At 42.0% G+C, this 16,837-nt stretch overlaps 1 protein-coding gene across 1 annotated transcript in view; it reads left to right on the top strand.

Annotated features, from left to right (window-relative positions):
- Nucleotides 1–16,275, top strand: part of eif4h (eukaryotic translation initiation factor 4h) — an 82,868-nt gene extending 66,593 nt beyond the window's left edge. Inside the window, exons 5-6 of the mRNA XM_078548714.1 lie at nt 8,533–8,688; nt 16,003–16,275. Of these exons, the coding sequence (XP_078404840.1) occupies nt 8,533–8,688; nt 16,003–16,142 (296 nt within the window). The 3' untranslated portion in view covers nt 16,143–16,275. The remainder of the gene's footprint in view (nt 1–8,532; nt 8,689–16,002) is intronic.
- The last annotated feature ends 562 nt before the right edge of the window (nt 16,276–16,837 follow it).

The following is a 16,837-nucleotide window of genomic DNA, read 5'->3' as shown; positions in this document are numbered from 1 at the left end:
GAATACAAGCCCAAGGTTATGTAACCTGTCCTCATTTAATCTTTTAAACCATGATATACTTTTGGTGAATCTGTACAGCAACCCCTCCCAGACCAATATATACTTCATATGGTGCAGTGCAGTGTAGTACTCCAAGATAGGGCCTAACCAAAGCTCTAAACAACTTATATATCAATTCTTCCATTTTGTATTTTTATTTGTTCACGGATGTGTATCCCGCTGGCTAGGTCAGCATTTATTGCCCATCCCTAATTGCCCTTGAAAAGGCGGTGGTGAGCCACTTTCTTTCCAGCCTCCTTGCGCTGAAGGCCAATATTCAAGTAACCTTTTTAATCAATTTCTGTAACTGCACACTAGCATTAATGCTTTGTGTAGTTTGACATTTTTGTTCCTTCATAATTTCTAACTTTTTGCTGTAAGAAAATATTCTGATTATTGGATTCAAAGTGGATGATCTCATACCTCCCCACATTGAACTCCATGTACCACAGTTTTGCCCACTCATTTAATCTGTTTATGTCCCTTTGGAACTTCTTGCTCCGATCAACATAACTTACTGTGCCTCCTAACTTAGTATCATCTGCAAACTTGGATATACAACTCTCTTGGAAGAAGAAATATGTAGCTAACTCTTGAACTGAGTAACAGGCACAGAGTAATAATCATCAGAGATTTCAACAATCCCAAAGTAAATTGGCAGGGAGAAATTAATGAAAGGAGAAAAGTGAATTGAATTTTTACGACGTATGTAGAACTCCTTTCTCAGTCAGTACCTAAGAAGTTCAACAAGAAAAGAATCACAGCTGGTTCTTATAATCGGTAATGAATTGGAACAGATAGGAGAAGTTAGAACGTCTTAGTAGTAGTGATCACAACACAGTAAGGTTCAAGATTAGAGCTGAGAGTGACATAAGTAGGAAAAATGCTAAGGTAATAGATTGGAAACGTTCAAATTATGAGGAAATGATGGTAAAATCATATTGCTGAGTATTTACAGCATTTCCTGTTTTAATTCCAGATTCCCAGAATCTGCAGTATTTTGATTTTATTTCAATGATAAAATAAAAGAAGGTAAACTAGGAGATATTCTTAAAAAATAGGGAAGCGCATGGGTTTGGGTGTGGGGGCAGGGGGGTGAAAACCTAGATAAATGTGAGTGCATCGTGAAGCCAACTCTACTCTTCAGACCTTTGCTTTTAAACTGCCTATGTAAGGCTGTTTACGAATATAGCACCTTGGAAGAGGCAAGTTGCCTATTAACATACACTAATTGCTCAATTAGAGTGATAATTCAACTCACATCCAAATTTAATAGTGCATCAATGAGTTTCCCTGGATTCTTGAAACTCAACATTGAGAGCAAATCAAGAACACCGGCAACTCAGGAGGTGGAATGAAACTCATGGAAATGCTGCAATAAATACTCTTCAATCACAGCTGCTTTCTTACCTGCAAGTGGGAAAGGTTTTGTTCACAGTACTTGTGCTGAGAGGTTACTTTCTACACCTTGGAAGTTTTCTGAATCAATTGAAAAAATTCATTCCTAGGAAGAAGAAGCATACTAAAGGGAGGACGAGGCAACCATGGCTGACAAGGGAAGTCAGGGACAGCATAAAAGCTAAAGAGAAAGCATACAATGCGGCGAAGAGCAGTGGGAAACCAGGAGATTGGGAAGTCTACAAAGACCAAGAGAGGACAACTAAAAAAGACATAAGGAGGGAGAAGATTAAATATGAGGGTAAACTAGCCAGTAATATAAAAGAAGATTGCAAGAGTTTTTTTAGATATATAAAGGGTAAGAGAGAGGCAAAAGTGGACATTGGGCCGCTGGAAAATGACGCTGGAGAAGTAGTAGTGGGGAACAAAGAAATGGCGGAGGAACTGAATAGGTACTTTGCGTCAGTCTTCACGGTGGAAGACACGAGTAACATCCCCAAAGTTCAAGAGAGTCGGGGAGCAGAGGTGAGTATGGTGGCCATTACCAAGGAGAAGGTGCTAGGAAAACTGAAAGGTCTGAAGGTGGATAAATCACCTGGACCAGATGGATTACACCCCAGAGTTCTGAAGGAGATAGCTGAAGAGATAGTGGATGCGTTAATGGTGATCTTTCAGGAATCACTCGAGTCAGGGAGGGTCCCAGAGGACTGGAAAATCGCTAATGTAACCCCCATGTTTAAGAAGGGATTGAGGCAAAAGACAGGAAATTACAGGCCAATTAGCCTGACCTCGGTCGTTGGTAAGATTTTAGAGTCCATTATTAAGGATGAGATTTCAGAATACTTGGAAGTGCATGGTAAAATAGGGCAATGTCAGCATGGTTTCATCAGGGGGAAGTCATGCCTGACAAATCTGTTAGAATTCTTTGAGGAGGTAACGAGTAGGTTAGATTAAGGAGAGCCAATGGATGTTATCTACTTGGATTTTCAGAAGGCCTTTGACAAGGTGCCGCACAGGAGGCTGCTCAGTAAGATAAGAGCCCATGGTGTTAAAGGCAAGGTACTAGCATGGATAGAAGACTGGCTGTCTGGAAGGAGGCAGAGAGTGGGGATAAGGGGGGTCCTTCTCAGGATGGCGGCCGGTGACTAGTGGAGTTGCGCAGGGGTCAGTGTTGGGACCACAACTTTTCACTTTATTCATTAATGATCTAGATGAAGGAACTGAGGGCATCCTGGCTAAGTTTGCAGATGATACAAAGATAGGTGGAGGGACAGGTAGTATTGAGGAGGCGGGGAGGCTGCAGAAGGATTTGGACAGGTTAGGAGAATGGACAAAGAAGTGGCAGATGGAATACAACGTGGGGAAGTGTGAGGTCATGCACTTTGGTAGGAAGAATAGAGGCATAGACTATTTTCTATATGGGGAGAGAATTCAGAAATCTGGAGTGCAAAGGGACTTGGGAGTCCTAGTCCAGGATTCTCTTAAGGTTAACTTGCAGGTTGAGTCGGTAGTTAGGAAGGCAAATGCAATGTTGGCATTTATTTCGAGAGGTCTAGAATATAAAAGCAGGGATGTGCTGCTGAGTCTTTATAAGGCTCTGGTAGGACCACATTTAGAATATTGTGAGTAATTTTGGGCCCCGTATCTCAGGAAGGATGTTCTGGCCCTGGAGAAGGTCCAGAGGAGGTTCACGAGAACGATCCCAGGAATGAAAGGCTTAACATATGAGGAACGTTTGAGGACTCTGGGTCTATACTCGATGGAGTTTAGAAGGATGAGGGGGGATCTGATTGAAACTTACAGAATACTGAAAGGCCTCGATAGAGTGGACGTGGGGAAGATGTTTCCATTAGTAGGAGAGACTAAGACCCGAGGGCACAGCCTCAGAGTAAAAGGAAGACCTTTTAGAACAGAGATGAGGAGAAACTTCTTTAGCCAGAGAGTGGTGAATCTATGGAATTCATTGCCACGGAGGGCTGTGGAGGCCAGGTCATTGAGTGTATTTAAGACCGAGATAGATAGGTTCTTAATTGGTAAGGGGATCAAAGGTTATGGGGAGAAGGCAGGAGAATGGGGTTGAGAAACTTATCAGCCATGATTGGACGGCGGAGCAGACTCGATTGGCCGAATGGCCTAATTTCTGCTCCTATATCTTATGGTCTTATGGAATCACATCAAGATGGGTCGCACTTTGTCTGCTGTATATTGGACCTCAGACAAGGATCAACTTTACCAACATCTACAGCTGTAGCCTTCTATTGAGAGAACTGTAGCTGGACCACAGGGAGGGAAACAGCAGAAACAAAAACAAAAATTGCTGGAAAAACTCAGCAGGTCTGACAGCATCTGTGGAGAGGAAGACAGAGTTAATGTTTCAAGTCCATATGACTCTTCATCAGAACTAAAGAAAAATAGAAATGTGGTGAAATATAAGCTGTTTAAGCGGGGTGGAACAGGTGGAGTTGGATAGAGAGCCAGTGATAGGGAGGCGAAAGAGGGATTGCCAAAGATGTCATAAACAAAAGGTGTTGACAGTGGTGATATTAGCTAAAGAATGTGCTAATGGTGACATTAAGGGTAGAAAGCAGGATGAGCAAGTGACAGATAGCCCTAGTGGGGGGAAGGGATTGAAATAGGCTAAAAGGTGGAGATAATACAATAGAAAGAAAGAAATTTTAAAAATAATAATAGAAATAGGTGGGAAAAGAAAAAAATATATAAAAAAAATATATAATAATTATTGGAAAAAAGGGGATCAAAAAGGGGGTGAGGATGGAGGAGAGAGTTCATGATCTGAAGTTGTTGAACTAAATGTTAAGTCCGGAAGGCTGTAAAGTGCCTAATTGGAAGATGAGGCGCTGTTCCTCCAGTTTCCGTTGAGCTTCACTGGAACATTGCGGCAGGCCAAGGACAGACATGTGGGCATGAGAGCAGGGTGGTGTGTTGAGATGGCAGGCAACAGGAAGGTTTGGGTCATGCTTGCGGACAGACCGAAGGTGTTCTGCAAAGCGGTCACCCAGTCTGCGTTTGGTCTCTCCAATGTAACCGCATTGGGAGCAGCGAATGCTTTAGAATAAATTGAGGGAAGTGCAAGTGAAGTGCTGCTTCACTTGAAAGGAGTGTTTGAGCCCTTGGACGGTGAGGAGGGGGAAAGTAAGGGGGCAGGTGTTGCACCTTCTGCGGTTGCCTGGGAAGGTGCCGTGGGAGGGGATTGAGGTGTAGGAGGTGATGGAGGAGTGGACCAGGGTGTCCCGGAGGGAACGGTACCTACGGAATGCCGACAAGGGGGGTGAAGGGAAGATGTGTTTGGTGGTGGCATCATGCTGGAGTTGGCGGAAATGGCGGAGGATGATCCTTTGAATGCGGAGGCTGGTGGAATGATATGCGAGGACAAAGGGGACCCTATCATGGTTTCGGGAGGGAAAGGAAGGTGTAAGGGTGGATGCGCGGGGGATGGGCCGGACACGGTTGAGGGCCCTGTCAACAACCGTAGGTGGAAAACCTCGGTTAAGAAAGAAGGAAGACATGTCAGAAGGGTTTTGGAAAGTGGCATCATTGGAACAGATGCGATGGAGGCGAAGGAACTGAGAGAATGGGATGGAGTCCTTACAGGAAGCAGGGTGTGAGGAGCTGTAGTCGAGGTAGCTGTGGGAGTCAGTGGGCTTGTAATGAATATTGGTGGATAGCCTTATCACCAGAAATTGAGACAGAAAGGTCAAGGAAGGGAAGGGAAGTGTCAGCGATGGAAAGAGCAGCTTGCAGGAGGCACAACTTGCAACATTGGGTATATAGGCAGAGGCTGAGTTTTCTTAAACTGCAGTGTTTCAGGAAGCTTAGATTGTTGTGTTGGGTGGCAGCAGACACTTGCAGCCTGCTAGGAGAAGACCTGCTCCTGCTGGACTTGATGGCCATACATTACCAGTGGCTGTTGAAGTGACCACAACCTTAACTTTTTTAGCCTCTAGATCCACCAGGGCTCTCCTGGAAAATGTATCCAGGATCTCCCGGTCAATGGCCCACAAATGCATTAGACAGATAGCTGATGGATTGTTTGCCTGGGCCAATAATTATATAAGATTCCTCTGAGTCACAATAAGCGGTTACATGAATTTGCATCTCTGGCTGGCATCCCACAGCTGCAAGATGTCATCAACTACATACACATGGCAATCCAGGCACCCTCAAATCAATAAAGAATATTTTGCAATCACAAGGACTTCCACTCCATCAATGTACAGTTGGTGTGTAACCAAATAAAGATATTTCTGAAAGTGTGCACAAGATTCCCAGGGAGCTGCTGTGATGCCTTTGTCCTGCTGAAGTCCAAACTCCCTAATGTTTCTCGTTCTGCAAGCACACTTAAGGGGTAGTTTCTAGGAGTCAAGGGTACCCATTTCAAACTTGCTTGATGGCATTTGTCAAAAACCCAACCAATTCAGCCCAACAGCTCTACAACAAATGTCATATGAATATCAGATGTGCGATTGAACACGTTATCAGTATGCTGAAGATGTGCTTCAGGTGCATAGGCAAATATGGAGGTGTCATTGAGCTATTAATGTATATAATATTTTGGAAAATGTTTTTCTTTTAAAATAGAGGTTTAGTCTGTGGGTGGGTCTTAATTGGATTAAAGCCAGCTAGTCTGTGTCCTTTGATGGGTACTAGTTTTGATCTGTAAGAGAGATAGCATGCATTTGCACTTTTTGAATAGAGCATTCAAGAAGTGGAGTGAAAACTGACACTTTTCTAGCAGCTACCAAGCAACATGTTTATATTATTAATAAAGGTGGTACTATGAAAAGGGTTTTATTGTTAGAGAGGTTTAGTTCAGAGGTTGTTGATATAATGAGAATTAACATTCAATAGGGCTGGTAGATATAACTTCAGTAGTTTTTGGGTGTGCAGAGCAGAGGCAATGTGAGATCAAAAGGCAGCTGCAAGCCTACGACTGGCTCCACAGGAACCAAGTGAAAAAGCCTCATTTTGAATTCGTAAGGTGAAAATGCTTTGCCTGGTGTTTGGTTAACTCTATGGGTTGCTGTTGCCTTAATGGAGATTAATTTGGGAATTTATTAAAAGGTATGTTAATAGTAATTTGTAGCCACGTGTATATCTATTCTAAGCTGTGTAAATTAATAAAATGTTTCCTTTAGTTTAATGTAAAACCTCGAGAACTGGTGGCCTGATTTCTGCATTTAGAGTCGCATCTCAAACATAACACTTAAAATTATAGGTTATGACAGTTGTTTAAGTTTCCCTCTGGAATTTTTAAATAATTCCGCTTTACCAACTGCATTGGTCATAACAATATGCACCAGCCATGGTGTCCAGAATGGTTCTGGTATGTTATGCTATGTACAACATTGCACAGCAGTGAAGTTTGGATCTGCAGCAGGAACAAGGCACAGAACTCAGATCTACTTTGGATGATTTGGAGGAGGAGGAAGACTAGGAAGACAGGAGCAGGAAGGTTGTGAGGGCAATGCATTACCAGCTGCTCACATAGGGATGCACTTAGTTTGCAGCTGTGAACTGATATCAGAAGCACATGTAACAGTCATTCTTTCTGCTCCAGCCCACGCCATTTATACAAAATAGTCTTGCAAACAACTAAGCGCTCCTTGCACATACCCCCATTGGTCCCCTTCAATTCATTTCTTTCTAATCATCATAAAGCAAGTTAAAAGGAGGCTTACCACCCAGCAACCAAGAATGGGCAAGGTGGGGAAGTGTACAAAAGAATAAAGTTTACTTGAACTAAACAATAGTAACTTCATAACATTACATTTTCTCATACACACATCCATGTGTAGACCCTAATCAACTTCAAAGTTTCTCTTCCGCTCCTGTGTGGTGCAAACCTCTGGCTAGGGCACAGGTAGAGGCAGGCTACTCAGATCTCTGCTCTCACTTCTGCGATTCTCTTGGTTGACAGCCTCTATGTATTAGAGCCTATGAGTGCCCTGTTAAAGACTGCTCCATCTGCATTAATACAAGGACAGACCTGTCCATCTGTAACCGAGGCAGCATGTGGGGTACTAACTGACTGGTGAGAAAAGAAAGCATTTTAGTGTAGCCCCATTTCCATGTCCTCTTTCATCCTCATCTCTCTCAATGCCCAAGCCACATATCACTGCTACAACTCTGCTGGAGAACACTTTGGTGCAGATCAGTACATCATTGTAAGGCCAGAGTTGAAGTACCTTTCATTCTTTTTAAAGTGACAGCTATGTTGGCATCCGGAGCATGCATGGCCATAGTCAAGTTGTGCATAGACTCATTTGATTGCAAAGCTTGATGTTCCACAGAGATGGCCATCAACAATGAAAGAACACATCATGACCAGCCTTGCATCATCTACCCACTCATGTGTGAGGCAGACTCCTCCATTTTCTCTGCCATCATGGTCATTGAGAGAAAATCTGTCAGTGTACCTTGGCCTATTGTGGCTTGCATTGATCCATTGAAGAGAGACAAATTTAGATGTAGGTGCTCAACATTGTTACAGCCTTACTGGGATCATGGGAATGAAATCTGTATAGTATTATTGAGGAAGGTGGAACAATGAAGGTCTTGGGGTCAGGCTCATCTCCTGGAGATTTTATTTTGTTCTTACTTGGAGCTATTTGAGAATTTTTTCTTAGAACTTTAATTCATGATTAGGCAGCTCCAAAAAACGATAGGATAAGTCTGCAATGAGTCTGTACAACTATGAACAGTACATGGTCTATTGGAAGGAGCAGGCTTGGGTCTGTAATACAGAACTTTACATGGCCTTTTGGAAGGAGCAGGCTCAAAGTGCTGACTTTTTCTCATTCCACATGAACTGGAACTTTCGGGAAAAATATCACGGTAACAAGTGAGTTGTAGTAATTGGGTTGAACTAACATGTTGAAACACTCATTATCTCCAACGAAGCTACCTACATTCATTATCTCAGAGCCTCTTGCATTGAATGTTACTGTGCTGTAATGTCAATTCTCACCTCAGAACAGGTGACTCTGCTGTAGCATTACTGCTCGGGCCTTGCCTGATGAAAACCCTTTTGATTTTAATGGTTTATTTGCTCCTTGGATTGCCTCTCTCTAATAGGTTTCAGAGATGATGACTATGGTGACCATTCTATGGGCGGATTCGGAGGAAGTAGGGCCAGAGGTGGTCGCCCTGGAGACAGGCGAGGAGGAGGAAGCCGCTTTAGAGATGGACTCCCTCGTGGATCTTCTATGGAGTTCAGAGAGGCAACAGAAGGTACATATACATTATTTATGTTCAGTATATTTGATGTCATATTTTATATTTACGTTCAATTTCCAATTCATTTAGCATTTTTTAGCATTGGTAAAACAGTTGACAGGCATGATATTCACACCATTGCTTAAAAAAATATTTTACTTCCCAAATGCAGTGGCATGAATGCTCTTCCCTGATGTTCACCCCTTGGCCTCAACCACAGCTTCCTTCCCTCTGCCCTTGCCAGTTCCATTGGCTGCACCTTCCCTGTACACTACACATAAATGCCATTAGGTGGTGGAAGGACATGAGTGGCACATGGCCTGTTGGAAGGAGGAAGTTTGATCAAAATCCCTCATAATTCTAAACACTTAACTCTTACCTCCTTTGAATTTTCTGTCTAGTGAAAAGAGCCCACATTTCTTTTGTCCCTTCTCAACTAAAACCTGGTATCGTTTTTGTGATTTCCCAGTTTTGACATTCTTTCTTAAGTAAGGCACTCAAAAAGCATGATGCTGCAAATCTGAAACCAAAACACATAATGCTGGAAACATTCAACAGACCAGACAGCACCTTTACTTGGGTTCGTAGAATATACAGCACAGAATCAAGCCATTTGACCCAACTAATTCATGCAGACATTTATGTTCCAATCAATCCCCTCCCCATCCTTCCACTTTCACCTCTATCAGAATAACCCTCTATTCCCTTGCCCCCGATGTGCTTTTTTAACTTCCCCGTCAATGCATTTATAATATTCACCTCAACCACTTGCTGTGGTAGAAAGTTCTATATTCCCACTACCCTCTGGGTAAAGAGGTTTCTTGAGATTCCCTGTTTGATTTCTTATTATCCTATATTGATGGCCTCACGTTTTGCTCTTTGCCACAAATGGAAGTAATGTCTCTGTGTCTACTTTATCAAAATTCTCTCTTAACTTTTGAAACCTCAAGTAGGCCACCCCTCAGCCTTCTCTTTCCAAATGAAGATATAACCTCCATGGAGAGAACAGATAAATTAATGTGTCATTTGAACTGGAAGAAATGACAGATGAACAGCTTTAAAAAGGAACAGAACAAATGGATGTGGGAGTGGTGGGGTGAATCAGGTGCTCTTTCATGCATGCATGCACACACATCTTGCACACATGGTCACTTATTCACACATGTGCTCCAGCAGAAATAGAATGACTGTGCTATCAGTCAGGTAAGCCGTAAGCTCTGCAATTTCCTCTGTACCATGTTTACCTGTCCTAATATCTTTCTGGTTCAGCATTATATTTTATCTGATTAATCACCTTCAAATGTTTTATGAATTTAAAGGTGCTTTATAGATGCAAATTGATATTATAAAGTGCTTAACTGGAGAAAAGGAGATTCTGCTTCAATACTGATGAAATAGAAACAAACTCATCAGGAGCACATAGTGTGAGCTAGTGTATCCACAGCCTGTGATTTTCAGTCTGTTTAAAATTAATGGCAGATGTTATGTCCAGTGAAGGCAAGTCCTATACATAACTTCAAACATGGCCTGTGTTCCAGTGGAAGCTTCTGGAACTGTCTTTTATAATTTAAAATGGGCACTCACAAGCTGGCTAAGATAACTTCAACAAAGACTATCTCAAGCATCCAGAAAGTTCTAATTGAATCAGCCTGGATCGGGGACTCCCCCTGGAATGGACATACCAAGACAAATATTACCTGTGGGATTTACATATGCTGTTGCCTGTGATTTACCCAAAACTTAAAGTTAACGTACCTCTAAACTTCTCATCTCCAAGATCAATTTCCCTCAAAAGAGAGCTGAAGAGACCAGTTATCTACAAAATATGTGTGAAAGACCACCATCAATGTCCTATTTTATATCTATGACTTTTTAGCTTTAAGGCATTCTGGGTGGACCTTGGATGTTGACCATGTGATTGAAACTGGTTTCTGATACTGAAAAGTTTTATTATCCCAAGACCCAGGAAAACATGGAAACATAGAAAATAGGAGCAGGAGTGGACCATTCAGCCCTTCGAGCCTGCTCCACCATTCATTATGATCATGGCTGATCATCCAACTCAATAGCCTGCTCCCGCTTTCTCCTCATATCCTTTGATCCTTGGGCCTGGGCAGTCTGCAGAAGATACTGAAAATGACAGCAGCTGCAGAAAAGGCAGCATCTTCTTTGCCTTTTAAGAACTGGGAGGCTGTAAAATCTTCAAAAGCCTTCCTGCCTGATTCCAAAACTCCAAGTCCTTCTGTAAAGAAATTTGACCTCCTAATATGAGAACCACAAATGCCTTGCTTCACGACCTCCTGAACATCTATCTCTTCAAGGGAATCCAAATGTCTGACTTCAGCTATTTGAACCCACTTGAGCTACAATCCAAGAGTGGAAAAGGACTCTTTTCTCTACCAGTCTGCAATGATTGATCACCTACAACAAGCCAAACACATGATCCGTTAACTATTCTTTTGGTTTAACACTTTTAGAAGTGCACTATCCTCTTTAATTGTTTTTTTCTTGAGTATGTTGTGTGTGACTGACACAGCATTTAGATTTTCAGGGTGAGTGTGTGAATAAATAATCCTTTTTATTTAAACCCACAAAAGTCTGCTGTTGGTTCTGTAAATTGACCACACACTAAAGGGGACTTAGAAATACATACACCTACCTTTCCGAGAAAACCACACTGATTATGGATAGTAAGGGAATGGGATCAGGAGTGTCATTTTATCTCTCCTCCCCTGTCCATAACAGAGTTGGGTGCTGCATCCAGGATTTGAACCAATTGGACTAAAAGGAGCCAAATATGGCATTAAAAGAAAAAATTGAAAGCAAAAAAGGGGGAGTCCAATAGCTGAAATTGTATCTTCAAAACAAAAAGACTACAGCAGCAGGTTCCTGTATTAACACTAGAAAGTAGAATGGCTAGTTCTGATGTGAAATCTTTCACTGAACAGGAGGATTTAACTTGGCATAAATTAGCAGCCCTAACCATAGAACAGCTTTAAGTAATAGCTGATCAGATACTACTTACTGTGAGAAAACAGGCACAATGGCCCAAGGTGCTAAAGATGCTGGCTGAGCACCTTGGCCTCACCCCAGAATTGGAACAGGCAGAAGATGTGGAACCAGAAACAGACCAGGTTACCTTAGCCAAAATTCACCTAGAAGAACAGACACTAGACTTCAAATTTCAATCAAGAAAGGAGGACCGAGAAAGGGAAGAGAGGGAATCCTAGGAGAGATGGTAATTCAAATACCCCTAGCTCAGAGACAAGCTTTGATATCTTGAAGTATTCAATATTAATCCCTAAGTTTGAAGAAGATGATATGGAAACCTTCTTTATGGCCTTTGAAAACCTGGAGGATCATTTAAATTGGCCAGCAGAGGCTTGGACTCAGGGTCAGTTGATGGGAAATGCCCATGAGGTTTACTCTATGCTGCCTGTTGGCAGCTCTGCAAGCTATGAACAGGTGAAAAGTGCCATCTTGAGTGCTTATGAATTAGTGCCAGAAGCATACTGCTAGATATTTAGGAATTCTTGTGAAAAAACAACACAATCGAATTTGAAAGAATTAAACAGCTTGCATTTGACTCGTGGGTGCAAGCGCTCAAATTGACTGCAAGTACGAGGAATTAAGAGAGGTAATCCTCTTGCAGGAGTTCAAAAGCTGCCTCTCATACAACCTTAAAACCCATGTAGAGGAACTCAGAATTCCAAAAGCCAGAGAAGCAGCTATCATAGCAGACAACTGTTAATTTATTCACAAACCTCTAACTCGGAATAAACCTGGGTTTAGTTACTCATACAAGCTGGGAGGGATAGGGTGGAGATAGATGAACCAGAAACCAGAGAAAAGGAGAGCAGGGAAGGAAAAGCAGATCATCTCCCACTTTAAACGGAAAGAACCTGGATGGTAAACCAGCAGGAGCCCACCTTGCGTGTTGTAAGTGTAGGAAATCTGGACACAGAAAAGAAAATTGCTGGCATTACCAGGTTCATCCAATAGGGGGCTTAGTAGCCAAACCAGTAGTTGTTGCCTTAAAAGTGGTCAGTTTGTGTTCAAATGTTATGACCACCAATCCAGACATTTGTAAGGATTTTCTGTTTGAAGGGAAAATGACTCCTTTTGTATCTCCACCCCTGAGCTACTGTCCTCAGGGACAGTAGCTGTCTTCAAGCCCTACTTGTAGCAAAGGTTGCAGAGATGCCACCTGAAAGCAGAACAAATACCATAGTGTTAGTAAACGGGCTTATTGGAAAATGCTTAAAAGTTTTCTTAGTTAATGCCTAGTAAGAGTAAGAGATGTCTGCAAAGTAAGTTGGTTACTGGAATAGTAATGGTCAGTGTTATACCAAGCATACCAATGCCAAGGGTGAACCTATTGCTGGGCAATGAATTAGCTGGGAGTACAGTCTTGTGTCCATAGGCTCCAGAGCATAGAAACTGGGGGAAATGAGGGGAACAAGTCAGATGCTGCTCAGCTGCAGAGGGTGGAAGAAATCCCTAAAATCCTACAGGGACTGATAGAATCAGAAAGGACTAAAGAGGCTGAAGAAAAGCCAGCACAATTTACAGGGGCTAAGTTAATTTAAAGCCGCCAAATTTACAGAGGCCAGAGCAGGGCCTGTAGAATTTAAAAGGGCAAAAATAGAACCAAAGGAGAGCAAAAGTACCGAGATAGAATTAGCAAAGATTGAAGAAAATGAATCTGAGATATGGTTAGCAGAAACCTTCCTCCAAGATTTAAGTAGGGACCAAGAGTGTTCCCAAGCAGTTAGACAGAAAGTGAGGGAGATGCCTCGCCTGGTCAAGATGCCACAGGGGAGTGCAGCAGAAGCTGGACAGCCACCTGAGTGGAGTAGTTTCCCAAAGGACATGGACAGAATGGGGTAAAATCCACCTCTGAGGTAACTGGAAAAGAGAAGACGATACACCCTAGGACAAACAGCCCTTGTGAAAACCACAAGGGAAATACCAGTGCAGTCAGTGCAGAATTACCCACTAAGAGATCAGAGTCAAGTTCAAATTTGAAATCTCACCAAACCAAACAATTCAGCTTCAGAACCCACTGAAGATCAGGTGCAGGAGGTGAATCCAGACGCCTTGTAAGGGCTTAAAAATAACTGAAGAATTAAACTGGACATTCCAGTAACCCCACAGAAGTCCCATGCCTGCTGGTGGTAGTTTCAAAACCCTATAAATCAACTTGCTGGACAAAACGTAACTGGAATTTTTAAAAGAGCAACGGGGATAGAAGGCACTCGATGCTGAACACAAAAGGCTTCTTAAAAATTAGATCCCAGCACCTGAAAAATGCAATTACACTCGATGAGAAACCTAAGCTTAAAGAAGAAAGGTTGTTACAGAGAATTGCCATACAAAATTGATGTATGGATGGTAGGATATGTATAAAGAATGGGAGATCCTATTTCCCTTGCTTAACTAGGAAAGCAATGAAAAAAAATTAATCAAAATTCCATTTTTATTTCTGTGCAGCGGAGGCATGTTATGTCCAGTTGAAGGCATGTCCCATTCATAACTTCAAGCATGGACTGTGTTCTATATTTTAAAATGAACACTCTCAAACTGGGAATATGGCTGCCAAGAGTCAGGTAACCTTTGCACCTTCAACACAGACTATCTCAAGCTTTTGGAAAGTTCTAATTAAATCACTCCGAGTGGGGGCCTTCCCCTGGAATGGACATACCAAGACAAATATATATATATATATATATATATATATATATATTATATATATATATAAAAACAAAAAACTACTGCGGATGCTGGAAATCCAAAACAAAAACAGAATTACCTGGAAAAACTCAGCAGGTCTGGCAGCATCGGCGGAGAAGAAAAGAGTTGACGTTTCGAGTCCTCGTGACCCTTCAGCAGAACTAAGTAAAAATAGGAGAGGGGTGAAATATAAGCTGGTTTAGTGTGGGGGCGGGGGGGTGTGGTGGTGGGGAGAGATGTTGGGGGGGGTGGTGGTTGTAGGGACAAGCAAGCAGTGATAGGAGCAGATAATCAAATCAAGACAAATGTTACCTGTGGGATTTACATATGCTATTGTTTCTGATTTACCCAGAACTTAAATTCAACAGCTGTCTAGACTTCTCGTCTCCAACTTCAATGCCTCACAAAGGAGAGCTGAAGAGACCAGTTATTCACAAAATAAGCATGAAAGACCAACATCTATCTCCTGTTGTATTGGCCTTTTAGTGTTAAGCCATTCTGGGTGGACAATGGTCATTGACTGAAACTTTGATACTTTATTATCCCAAGACCAAGAAAAAGGCTTGGGCAGTTTGCAGAAGATACTGAAAGAGACAGCAGCTGCAGAAAAGGCAGTGCCATCTTTGCCTTTTAAGAACCTTTGATGGCTGTTTCTACAACCCATGGGTTAGATATTTATTTCAGTACCTTGATAAATCCTATTACTAGGGGGATGAATTATTGTTAAGCCCTTGTAAGGTTTCTGGGTTTGCCTCCTGCACCTCATCTTAAGTGGAATCTGAAGCTGAATTGTTGAGTTTGGTGAGATTTGAAATTTAAACTTGAACCTGTGACTCTATGGTCTTTAAAAGCCTTCCATTCTGAATCCAAAGCTCCAAGTCCTTCTTTAAAGAAATTTGACCTCCTGATACAAAAACCGCAATTGCCTAGCTTCACGACCTGCTGAACATTCATCTCTTCAAGGGAATCCTGCAATAATCTGAATATCTGACTTCAGCTATTTGAACCTATTTGAACTACAATCCTAGAGTGGAAAAGGACTCCTTTCTCTACTGGGCCTGCAATGACTGATCACCTACAAGCCAAACACTTGGTCTGTTAACTATTCTTTTGGCTTCACACTTATAGAAATGTGCTATCTTTTTCAGTTGTTTCTTCTTGAGTATGTGATGTGTGACTGATGTAGCATTTAGATTTTCGGAGTATGTGAATAAATAACCGCCTTTATTTTTAAACTCACAAAAATATGCCGCTGGTTCTTTAAATTGACCATACACTAACGGGGGCCTAGAAATTCACACATATACCTCTCCAAGAAAACCACATTGATTACGGGAAGTAATGGAAGACAATTGGGGGTTTCAGTTTATCTCTCATCCCCTATCCATAACAGTAGACAATCACAGCTGATAGTTGTTACCTTTCTTTCTCTGCTTATGTATCTCTCAGCTGACACAAGTGGGCAAACTGTTGACATCTGTTTCACAAATGTCACAGAATAATTTCCTCCCACCAATTTTCCAGGCAATCTCATCAATTCACATTTTGTATTCTGTATTGGCAAAGTTGATTTTCTTTTTGTCTTGTGTCTTTCAGAGGAACGGGCACAGAGACCCAGACTGCAACTTAAACCTCGCACAGTCGCTGCCCCACTTAACCAAGTAGCCAATCCAAACTCAGCCATATTCGGTGGAGCCAGGCCTCGGGAGGAAAAATCTGGACATGAGGAGCCCTAGCCTGGCTGGACTTATGGAAAGTAGGCACAGCACTTTCCATTCCTACTACTCAACAGCTTTCCTTTTGTCTTCTCTTCCAATTCTTCGCATAGCTCTGAATGCATGTTGGCTGTTTACAATGGTTTTTCTCTAAGAACACTCCAGATTATCTGCTTTTTTTACACCTGCCTGGTACCATCTTTTTGCTTTGAACAGTTTGCTTTCTGCTAGTGGTAGCTGCTCCACATTACAAAAAAAGAAGTCTTAAGTGGATTTTAATTGGTACTTGTGAATATTGCTGTACTGAGTTTCTCAGAAGCACAGATACAGCTGCTCAATAGAATCTGATGTTTTATCGACATCCTTCTCACCAAACACAGTTATCCGACCTGCATGTAATATTCTCCGATCTATACGTACATGTGTGTATATTATATGCATATATGCTACATACACACTTATATGAACACATATTCACACACATACAGACATTTTGTAGATCTAAGAACATGGCATGCCTTGAATATGGAGAAATACTATTTGAACTACACTGAAAACTCTATAGCCATGGATCAAGCAGTTAAGCATTTAGGAAGACATGGTGCATCTTGTACATTCAGACAACAAGGAGCATGCTCAGCTTCTTTTGATGACCAGTTCCCATTGAAGGCACCCACCAATTTTTCAACACCTTGTGCTGTGGTTCTCTTCTGTAG

This window comes from Cetorhinus maximus, chromosome 9 (assembly GCF_964194155.1).
Source record: "Cetorhinus maximus chromosome 9, sCetMax3.hap1.1, whole genome shotgun sequence".
In the NCBI taxonomy this organism is placed as follows: domain Eukaryota; kingdom Metazoa; phylum Chordata; class Chondrichthyes; order Lamniformes; family Cetorhinidae; genus Cetorhinus; species Cetorhinus maximus.
The sequence above is the reverse complement of the archived record's forward strand: the minus strand, read 5'-3'. Positions and strand labels throughout refer to the sequence as shown.